General features: G+C 38.0%; 2 protein-coding genes across 2 annotated transcripts; both read right to left on the bottom strand.

The window, feature by feature from the left end:
* Nucleotides 1-964: 964 nt before the first annotated feature.
* LOC113302475 lies at nt 965-3,669 on the bottom strand. The gene is made up of 4 exons (XM_026551415.1): nt 2,797-3,669; nt 2,106-2,654; nt 1,561-1,724; nt 965-1,367 (listed from the first exon to the last, which is right to left on the bottom strand). The coding sequence occupies exons 1-4, from the start codon at nt 3,667-3,669 to the stop codon at nt 965-967; spliced, it is 1,989 nt and encodes a 662-aa protein (XP_026407200.1).
* Nucleotides 3,670-7,137: 3,468 nt separating this feature from the next.
* On the bottom strand, nt 7,138-10,533 carry LOC113285524 (equilibrative nucleotide transporter 3-like). The gene is made up of 10 exons (XM_026534398.1): nt 10,136-10,533; nt 9,803-9,920; nt 9,580-9,684; nt 9,238-9,393; nt 8,953-9,096; nt 8,765-8,870; nt 8,322-8,497; nt 8,051-8,214; nt 7,661-7,919; nt 7,138-7,571 (listed from the first exon to the last, which is right to left on the bottom strand). The coding sequence occupies exons 2-10, from the start codon at nt 9,893-9,895 to the stop codon at nt 7,464-7,466; spliced, it is 1,311 nt and encodes a 436-aa protein (XP_026390183.1). The 5' UTR covers nt 9,896-9,920; nt 10,136-10,533; the 3' UTR covers nt 7,138-7,463.
* Nucleotides 10,534-11,033: the final 500 nt, after the last annotated feature.

Below are 11,033 nucleotides of genomic sequence, written 5' to 3'. Positions count from 1 at the left end.
AATTGATAGTTTGACACTCAAAAAAATGATACTCACCTCTGGTTTATATATATATATATATAATCTTGGGATTTGCTGAAAAGCGTTTGAGATTAATAAGAATATAACATCAAGGAGGAAATTCAATATAAACTTTGCTCTTTTTGACTCAAAAAATAAATAAATAAAAAATCGAGGAAATTACAATAGTTGATCTTACCTCATAATTATAGGCAGATGGATGATCCAGTAATTTTATCACAACAGTTCTTTAGCTTTTTCCTCCACCCGCGATCCCCTCCATATACGTAGGAAGTTAGGGCTCGGACATCAGATGAGACTCGAGAAATCCAAAGGCAAATCTGTAAGGCGATTTTGCAAAAAACAAAACAAAAACCAACCCGATGCGAATGGAGAGGCCCTAACTTTAACGGTTATGTTTGAGGGTAGTTGATAGCCCGTATCGGGCTATGTCATATACGTAGAAATTTAGGGCTCAGACATCAGATGAAACTCGAAAAATCCAAAGGCAAATCTGTGAAGCGATTTTGCAAAATAATAAATAAAATCCAACCCGTTGTGAATGGAGAGGTCTTCAATTGAATCTGTGAAGCGATTTTACACCAAAAAATGAATAAATAAATAAATAAGACAACCCGCTGTGAATGGAGAGGCCCTAACCACCATTCTGATGGTAGCAGCGATGGTTCATTCAATTCATCATTCAATTCAATTGTTTTGGTTGCTAACAATTAATTTCATTATGGAAAACGAGGCCACTCTTCTCCCCAACTAGTGTATCGCCAAGGACTATGAGTCTGAGCATCCTATTCACAACCGGTCGGTGTTCAGCTTTCCAATCTAACGCAATATATACATACTTATTATAATTGTATCTTCCAGTGTTGGACTATTATTAAAAACTAATACTACACCAAGTGATTCAAGTCTTTTTTTTAATAAGAAAACAGGGAGACCCCTGAAGTTACATAGAGACCTGATAATGATCTTGCATTCCCTGACTGTGGTTCATAAAGTTCAAAAAAGAAATGTCATCCCAGATACTGAACAGACCTTCCGACAGGCTAACAACAGCTAGATTCCTCGCAACACTATTTTCAAAAGTAGGTATCATAGTAAGAGTTTTGATACCCTTCATACATAAGCGAAAGTTTAAATTGTATCCTTCCTGCAACCTGGTTGGAGCTTTTGCGAACTTGTTAACTTCTTTCCGAGTAGCTTCAAGAACTTTCAAGTCATCACCTCGATTTGGACCATCTGAATGTTCAAATCTCGTGCCCACTTGATCGTCTGTGAAGCCGCCAGGCCTTCTAGCTCCTCTCTGCCAAGTCCTGCTGCATGGATACACTTCGCTCATGAGATAACCCCTGTATGGTCAGAAGTAGTCAGAGCAATGCCATAAAAATTGTTGGTCAAGTCACAAACCACAACAACATTAATTTTCACTGTTAGAATGGGTGGGTTTATCATGTAGTCCGAGTTATAGATGGTAATTTCCTCCTCCTTGTGTAGATGCCCCATACATCTAACATTATTTTAACTAAGGTAGTGATACTATACTTGGTTCTAGCTACATTTGGTTTGTCTTTCCTAAACACTAGATCACATCTAGTTTTCCAAATCCCCCACATTATAGTGTCCATAGTCTCTGGCCACTTGAGGATTCTCCTCTCCTTGGTATCGTCTCTAGTAAACCAATTGTTAACCCATTCCAAGAAATGCACCTGATTGTTCAAAACAAAGTCAGTATTAAAGCCAATGTTATTGAAAATGTTTAAGGTAAATTCACAAAACATAAAAATATGGTTTAGAGTTTCCTCCTGTTGTTCACACATTGGGCACAACTTGTTTATGTTTGGAACAATTCTTCCAATTCTTTCATTGAGCGGCAAGATCTGGTGGAGACATTTCCATAGAAACGTTTTTATTCTTGGAATTGTGTTCAAATTCCATGCCTTTCTCCAGGTTTCTCTTTCATGTTGTTGTACTTGGTGACCTGTTGTAACAATTTGGTTATAAAGGGATTTAGTAGTGAACTTACCCTTAGCCTCCAACTTTCAAATCAGTTGATCCTCTCTATCCTTAAAAATGCTTATTTTACTGACTATTTCCACCACATCTGTTTGGAAGCAGAGTTGCAACTTGCTCATGTTCCAGTTCCCTTGTTCTCCATCACAATCCATTAACTCAGCAACAAAAGTGAAACACATACTTTGTTGGTCAAGAGGTTGTAGAGTACCTTCCACTTCACCACACCATAAGTCCTCCCAGATTCTGATCATTTTACCATTGCCCACCACCCAAACCGAGTTGTTTCGAATTTTTGACATTTCTTTGTATATATTCTTCCACCCCCAAGACGCTGTCGCAGGGCATCGTATTTCACTGTTGAGCAGGCTATGATCGGAGTAGTACTTGTGCTTCATTACTTGTGCCAACATAAAATCAGGGAAGTTGACTAGTCTCCAAGTAACTTTAGCCAACATCGCATTGTTGAAAATTTTCAAGTTGAGAAAGCCCATCCCCCCCATGTCCTTGAGAACACATATATTAGTCCAACCTTTCAAGTACACTCCTCTAGTAATGGTAACATCTTTTCCCCAAAAAAATATCTTTGGATCCTGTTGATCTTGTCCTTCACCGCAACCGGCACCCTAAAACAGTTCATTTGGTACATAGGAATTGTAGTTGTAGAAGTATGTATCAATGTGGACTTAGCAGCACAAGAAAACTTTTTGGGATCCAAATCTGAAGCTTGTTTTCGACTCTAACAACCATACTTTGAAAAAAATTAACTTTAGAAATGTGAGTGAACAAGGGTGAACCTAAGTATTTATCATTCAGGGCTATTCTACGAACTCCCAAGATGTTGTTGACTGTATCAATAGTGTCCTGGTAAGAGTTGGTGTTAAAAAAAATCCCCGAATTTTCAAAATTTATTAGCTGCCCCGACGCATTACTAAAATCAGTAAAGAGTTTCAAAATGTTCTCACCTTCTAGCAAATTTGCGGAAGAAAAGACCAGAAGGTCATCCGCAAAAAGAAGATGGGATATTGGTGGAGCATTAAACGCTATCTTTATCCCATGAATAAGATTAGACTCCTCAACATTGGAAATAGCTCTAGACAAAACTTCCATACACACAATGAAAAGGTAGGGCGATAGAGGATCGCCTTGCCTAAGGCCTCTAGAAGGTACAAATTGGTACCCTGGTACGCCATTAACCAATACTAAAGAAGAGACAGTGTTGATGCACTGGTTTATCAGGTTGCACCACTCCTCACTAAACCCGAAATTTCTCATGACATATAACAGAAAGTTCCACTCGACCCTGTCAAACGCCTTTGACATGTCGACCTTAATGCCCATTAGGAATTCATTACCCCTTTGAGCCCTCATAGTGTGGATTAATTCATGCGCAATGAGCACATTGTCTGAAATCTGCCTACCCGGCACAAAAGCGGACTGAAAAGGTGAAATAATCTTAGGTAGCAGAACTTTTAACCTATTTGCTAAAGTTTTTGAAATCATTTTGTAAACAATGTTGCTTAAATTAATAGGTCTGTAATCACTAGCCGACTGCGGGAATTCTATCTTAGGAATAAGGGATATAAAAGTGGCATTTATTTCCCTCAAAATGAACCCAGTAGTAAAGAAACTAGTGACCATATTGAAAACATCCTCCTTAACCACTTCCCAATTTTCTGAAAGAACCTTGGAGTAAAACCGTCAGGGCCCGGAGATGTGTCTGGTTCCCTGGAAAAAACAACTTGTTTCAGCTCCTCCAAAGTAGGACTATGAGTCACCATAATGTTTTCTTCATAACTAACAACACGGGGAATCATATTTAGATAGTCAGTACTCAGTCCCGGATTAGAGGTAGTAGCAACCTTTCTAAAGTGCTCTGTAATTTTTGTTGTTACGCGGGATTTTCCTTCTACCCAATTTCCATTTTGGTCTTTGATTGCTTCAATCCTATTTCTCCTCCATCTATTCTGATTTTTTTGTGGAAGTAGTCGGTGTTTCTATCCCCCAACTGAATGTCTTGTTCACCGCTCTTGTCCTTCCAGAAGGTCTCCTCCACCTTGTACCAATGAGCTAGTGTTTCCTCTATCTTTCTTAATTCTTGGGACCTGTTTATAAGATTCTGATCAGATATGGCTTTTTCTAGGTTGTTTTTGGCTCTAGTGATGTTGGTTCTGATATCTCCAAAAGAATGTTTGTTCCATAGTCTAATATTGTTTTTGGTTTTGCTGAGTTTTCTCATAATTCTGTGAGCATTGCTGCCTGTAACATGAATGTTCCAGGTAGTAGAAATGATGTATAAGCATGGTTGCTCGTTGAGACAAATGCCCAAAACTTTGAAAGGTTTGTGGCCAAAGTTAGCCTGATAACTGGTATTGAGCATGATTGGCGAATGATCAGACCCTACAACAACTAAGTGCTTGACAGTAGCTTTCTTGTTGCGGTTGCAAAACTCATAGCTAGCCAACCCTCTATATAATCTTGCTTCAGTCAATTCATTGTCAGTTCTTCTATTAGACCATGTAAACTTGTAACCCACGAACCCCAAGTCTTCTAAGCCAGCCAATCCTAAGAGATGAATAATCTTTTCTGCCTCAGATTTGATGAAATAACCAATCCCCTTTTTCTCATACGCATACAAAGTTAGGTTGAGATCTCCCATAACAACCTATTCACCTCTAAAAGTACTAGCTAGAGATGTTATATAATGTCAGAAACGGTATTTTTGTGGCCAATTAGAAGGAGCATACACACAAGAGCTAACACATTCCTTATTGGTAGCATTGTCAAGAACATGACAGTTGATCAGATTATAACAGTACAAGCCAATATGTAAATTGGTTCCTATTTTCCAAGCAACAACAAGACCACCAGAAAGACCCACCGGGTCCACAATGAAATAAGACTTGTAATTTATCCCCAAAATGACTTTGTTCACAAAAGTTCTTATGTTCTTAGTTTCACTTAGAAAAAGGATGTCTGGATCATGTGAGTTTACCAGGTCTCTTAAATGTGACTGAGTAGTCTCGTTACCCAAGCCTTGACAGTTCCAACTAATGATTTTAAGGTTCCCAATGTAGTGCATGTAGTGATTATTGAACAGATGATACTTGAAACAAAATATAAGGACATGGTTGAAATTGCAGCAAGAAGTGAAATGTAACATGAAGTGCATATAAGTGGAACCAAACCATTTCATGAGTAATTGAAGTTGAAGAAATTAGGTACCTGAATGCCTTGGCTAGTGGGAATATTCTGGTGTGTCTGTTGTGGACCTTTCATCCCAGCAGTTGTTTTGTCCACCATAGTACTCTGAGACTGGATAATGGATCCACCCATTGGATAAATTGTATCACCCTCAGTGGAATTAAGATCAAAATGAGCTTTTTCTGGTTATATGTCTTTTTTGTGAGTTTTTGGTAACTGTTTCGTGGTTGTGCCAATGTTGAAATTTACTCCATCCTGAATTGCCAATTGGCCACGCCATTCCATATTGTTGTTGTTCCATTGTTGCATCTTTAGAGAGTTTGTCTCATTTTGTGGTTCATCTATATTCACCTTCATCTTTGCTAGAGAAATTTTAGTTCCATACCCCTTCCCTATTTCAGTTCTTGGCTTAATCTGTGAACCTCCTTTTTTCTGGTAGCTAGTGTTAGCTTTTCTAACATATTTCCTCTTCACCTCAAAGTGTTCGGCAATAGAGTCTGGTACTCTTTGTGTAGAAATATTTGGAGTCACAGTATCCCCAGTCGACTCTTTGCCTTCATTTTTCTTTTCTTCCACTTGCACAATTTTCTGTTTTTCCCAAATCATGGAGTTTGCTGTTCCTTTCCCCACAATTGGTTGTGCATTCTCCAACATCAATGTATCTGTTCTTGGGGAGGCAAAGTTATGTTTTTCCTGCCCCCTTTTCCACCCCAATTATTTCATGCTGAGAAAAAACAGCTCCAACACCACTTCCTTTGGATCCTACTCCCTTTTTAAGCTTCAATGCATCACTACTTTGAGGGCCAAAGTTCTGTTTTTCATGACCCCCTCCCTCTCTTCTTCATTGCTTTTTTTTTTGACCTATTGGTACCAATAATGTTTCCACTACTCTGTCCCCCTTCCTTAAATTTGGGTTAATCCAAATGATTCAAGTCACAAGCACACAACTCAGCTTGTGGAACCCAAATGTCTCCTCGTACGAACAGTGCGAAACTGCCAACATAGGACTTTACCATCCCCATCTTCAGGCGCTATCGCTAATCTAATCAAACAGACTCACCAACAAAAAGTAGCATAAGAAAACAACAACATATCACAACACAAACCTGTTTGAGCATTATGCTGCTTCCAGCATAAAGTTAGATTGGATTGTTCGTCTGATAAGTTCGGCACATTCAATTACACAATGTAAATCCATTTACATTGATAAAATTTTATTTTATTTACAAAGATTTTCCCTATTTCCCATCCCCACTTTTCCTATCTCCCGTTCCTCTTAATTCCTATCCTTAAATATCCTAAGTACCACTCATATAAGATTTCATATATCCTGAGTACCATTTCTTTACTTTTTATTTACATCCAATAAAATCATTCTACAAATTAATACAACAAAAAAACCTAGATAATAAATCGTGTTTCCATCTCATCACCACCGACCATATGACGTTCCATCTCCATAATTCATCACCGGAGAAAGTTCAGTACACATGTTGCCTAGACATTAAAATTGATGGACGATGGGGACTGTGCAATTGTCACTTAAAACTGGTTGGTGCATATGTAGCGTTAATGATATACACGGTGCTAGTTGGATCATCCGCTAATATTTTTTTCTGTTAGGTTTTAGAATTGGAAGCTAGCATGTTACTAGCTCGAGCAAGTGTTATCATCTTTTGCGCCAACTCAAATAAAACCTATTGTGTATTGCTAATGGTGTGATTGATAATGGTTTAGGGTTGAGATATTTTTTCCTTGGTTTCGATAATAGATCTTCTATAATAATGGCCATTATTATAGATCAATCGGCGATTAGCAAATTAATGGAAAAAATAAATAAAGAAATAAGTGTATTTTAATAATTAATTGAAAAAGATTGGGATGAAAGAAGAAGACAGACAAAAATGCTAACAGTCATGGTCAAAATCAATCTGATTTTTATGGGTGGTACATAGGTAAAACTTGAATTTAAAAGTAAATAGATTTTGGAAATTGTGAAGAGATGGGAAATAGGAAAAATAGGGATAGGAAATAGGAAAAACCTTTACAAATGCTTTCTTTTCAGTTCAAAGCAAAAGTAAAAGAAAAAAGTACTATCAAACTATAATCAAAATGAAACCAAGATCAATGAAAAAACAACCGAAACGATTTGGTTCCTAAAGATTGAAATGCATTGAGGTTCTGTAATCATCACTGTGTGTTTATTTACAATTTGACTTCCGAGTGAAAAATCACCAGCCTTTGCCAATGAGCCACATCCAATCGAGTGTTACTCCGAGAGTAATACCTACAAGAAGAAACAGTGCAAGCAAATTCCCTAATGCATTTTGCTCTGGACCCTGTACATGGAGAGAACAATGAGCATCAGAAAGTGATTGATACCTACAAAATATGATTTCAAGCAGTAGTAAGAATACTGTTGACCAACCTTGTAACCTTGGGGAGCTGCTGTAAAGGCGCAGACTGTGAGATATCCATTACTTAAGCCTAGGAAAGATGTCAGAAAGATCATCCAGCCCTGGGTTCCATACTTGGCCGTAAAATAGAAACATGGGATGAGCAAGAAACGAGACACAGTTGCACCCAGGATGACCTTTCTTGATTTTATCCTTAAAGCGTCTATGACTGGAATGTATCTCCCAATCAAATCTAAGAAATTGTACATAGCAATCAGAACAACCGCATACCTGAACAACCACAACAAATTAGTATTGCGTAACAGTTAGGGAAACTTCATAGACAACAAATGATTATATTTGCTAGAAAAAATTTCAAGACAGTCCATCTTTGAGCAGTTTGATAAAGTGAGGGAGCTCACCAGGTACCCAAGCTGTGTTTCCCTGTGTCTTCTGCTAAGAACCCAGGGAGAATCGACAACGTCAATGCATATATTAGAATTACAGTCACTATAATGTCAATGTTTTGAACTAGCAACTGTTTGGTGGTCAGGCGCTCCAGTTGTTTATGCCCTTCCTCGTCAGCCTGTAATAGAAAATCCAAAATCTTATTGCTAGACCTTATAGAAAATTACTCGTAAATAAGGGGTTGTCACTTGATAAAATGAGAAAGAAAAAGGTCATATGAAGTACTAGTTTGCTTTGCTGTGTTTCTGTGCCACCGGCAATGAGATCAGCTATAACTGTTTTCGAACCTTCCGAAGCTGCCTTTGATCGATAATACTTGACAATTGGTAGTTTAGCGAAGACCATTGCGTAGAGAAATACACACACCAGCATGAAAAATGTGGTGATTGAGAGGAACACCACTGCAACAGATGATTTTAGATGTTACCAGTTCAGGTTCAACCATTTTCGAACATGGAGAGTGAAAGTTGAAGTAAAAAATGTCCCTTGAACTCAAGGGGTGCCTAGAATCTTTATTCAGTAAATAGAAATTTTTGGCAACTTTGAGTCCAAAAAACAGTCACGACTAAATGAACATTAATTTGGTGAAATACATAGATTTTGGAAGCAAATAATTTATATATGGATCAGAGATGCATTAAGATGAATTAACAAAATGTGTCACTTACTTGCCCCCTTGCGAAGACCATTGTTGGTATTATCAAACACTGCTTTTGTAATTAACCTTATAGACGAGGTTAGCGCCCCCGATGCAGCCATACCCCCTAAATAAGACTGCATTCGGAAAAAAAAATGTTACAGTATTAACAACCAGTAAGCGAGAGCAAAAATGAACTGAACTGTAAATAAAAGTTACCTGGACGAACTCAGGGCACATGAAGGAGAGATCCCCGAACATCCCACCCTCGACATACCCCTCTGCAATACCAACAATTGCTACAATAAGGCAGAGACCAATGTACTTCCCAAGCCCTCCTCCACCAGATGTGGCCACATCCAGCTATGAATCAAACAGAAGAGCAAGGATAAATACAATTAATGCCCGATTGATTGAAGTACGAGCAAAGGGAACCATGTAACTGCTTTAACAGATCAGTAAACTATAGGAGGGGGATATTTTTCTGACAGGGATTCTACTCACAATTATAATTGCTAGAGAGCTTATAAAGAAAAGATTAAATCCAATAAGGATTCGTTTTCTTGTGTTCGCTTTGGCCTCATGGTATGCAAATATAGCAGTTGTTGCAAGGGCAAACGGAAAATAAACAATTGAGATCACTCTAGCAGGATGGTAATCCTGCATCAAGAGAAGAAAAAACCCCAAGTCAGCAGACAACTTGTTTTAGGTTAATCCTGCATCAAGGAAAGAAACAAAGTACCATTCTAGTGCAGAGGATGAAAAATCATACTTTCACTAAACTCTCAATTCAAAGAGTATATGGCAGGCATAAAAGTAAGGCAAAAGGTGAACTAAAACACATACCGGGAACAAGTATTCATAGTAATCCTGCATCGTTAACATACTGTTCCAAGCGAGAAGACACCCATTCCCTAGAAGCCAACAAATTACCATTGCCATCTTATGTCCCTGTTAGTAATTTCATCAAACAAAAGCAATTCAAAAGTCACACTCACCAACTAAAACTAACAAAAACCAGACCCCATTCCAGAGGAAATTCAATAGAAAATATGTCAACAACACAGACCCCTGGTTTGTCCATAGTGCCACCACTTCCTTGAGCGAATGTCATGTCCATGACCTTCTGAGAGCTCCTACCACTTTCATCAGCAAATGCCATGAGTTTACTCCTCCTGTTTGAAATCCTACAGACAACCAATTTGAAAATTTTACATAATGAAGCGCAAATCCAATACATACAATAACCAAATTGAAAATTTGACATAAGTGCAAATGTGCAAATAAACTGAACATGTAACTAGTAAAACCAGATCAAGACAAAGAAACCAAGCCAAGATTTTAGTATAAACTAGAGAATATTCTAACAAAATCATACAAAAATCACCAAAGAAGAGCTTACCACCACCAAAGAGAGTATTGTAATAATGTGGATTCCAAACAAGAAGAAGAAGAAGAAGAAGAAGAAGAAGAAGAATCTGTATCTTCCTCCTTTGTGGGTATTGATTTAGGCTAAAACAAACAAATAAATACAGAATTGAATCCCGATAAAATATTAAGAGAATGAGTTTTTTTTATGTTAAAAAGTCTGCACACAGTTTAAGGTAAGAAGGGTCTCTTTATTTTTTTCTTCTTCTGTCGATTTCTTTAATGATGGGCTTCTCTGTTTGTCCCACTCCACCAACAACAACTACCGGAGGATGAGAGATTCCGTGTGATGATTGATGACGGGAAGGGGTAGTTGGTTCCTGGCTGGGGTTTGGTGGTGGTGGTATGGATTATGGAAATTCTCTCTTTACTTTCTTCTTGATTTGGTATCTACACGAGACGAGTAAGAGTTGGATAAATACACGTATGTTTGTTGTGGTAATTTTGGGTAAGTTGAAGATACCGTGGGACTAGGAGCGTTGAATTATGAATATTCTGTTCCCCGTATTAGATGACTAACAATAATTATAAAATCTTTGAATCTTGGAGAATCCTTTTTATTACAGCTGCGCTTGCATTGAAAATAATTTGCGTTTACATAAAAGTTTAGGAGTGTTCATACTGTATGGGGGTATGGGACTCTTATAGTCTTATGTGCATATGACAGGGTATGGGGTGTGTTTTGGATAGGAACATAAAAGTGGTCAATGTAGTTGGCGCCTGCGGATCACAAACTTGCATGGGACTATGGAAGTCGGTGATGGAGTTGCAACTTGTGGCAACCCGTATAGGTCGTAGAGTGATAACCTGTATAAAGCAACAAAAAAAAGAACTTAATAGTCAAAAGAAAGCTAAGTTAAGATCTATAAAAA

This window comes from Papaver somniferum, chromosome 1 (genome assembly GCF_003573695.1).
Source record: "Papaver somniferum cultivar HN1 chromosome 1, ASM357369v1, whole genome shotgun sequence".
NCBI lineage: Eukaryota > Viridiplantae > Streptophyta > Magnoliopsida > Ranunculales > Papaveraceae > Papaver > Papaver somniferum.
Note: the sequence above shows the minus strand (reverse complement) of the source record. Positions and strands in the feature narration are given on the sequence as shown.

What these genes read in the sequence shown, in the direction of transcription:
- LOC113302475 (XM_026551415.1), bottom strand. Translation starts at nt 3,669, where the DNA reads ATGGTCACTAGTTTCTTTACTACTGGGTTCATTTTGAGGGAAATAAAT. An exon ending in TGTTCACTCACATTTCTAAA is followed by an intron (nt 2,655 to 2,796) that starts GTTAATTTTTTT and finishes GAACTGTTTTAG; the next exon opens with GGTGCCGGTTGCGGTGAAGG. An exon ending in CCAAATGTAGCTAGAACCAA is followed by an intron (nt 1,368 to 1,560) that starts GTATAGTATCAC and finishes CTGACCATACAG; the next exon opens with GGGTTATCTCATGAGCGAAG.
- LOC113285524 (XM_026534398.1), bottom strand. Translation starts at nt 9,895, where the DNA reads ATGGCATTTGCTGATGAAAGTGGTAGGAGCTCTCAGAAGGTCATGGAC. An exon ending in GCACTATGGACAAACCAGGG is followed by an intron (nt 9,685 to 9,802) that starts GTCTGTGTTGTT and finishes AATTACTAACAG; the next exon opens with GGACATAAGATGGCAATGGT. An exon ending in ACTATGAATACTTGTTCCCG is followed by an intron (nt 9,394 to 9,579) that starts GTATGTGTTTTA and finishes CTCTTGATGCAG; the next exon opens with GATTACCATCCTGCTAGAGT.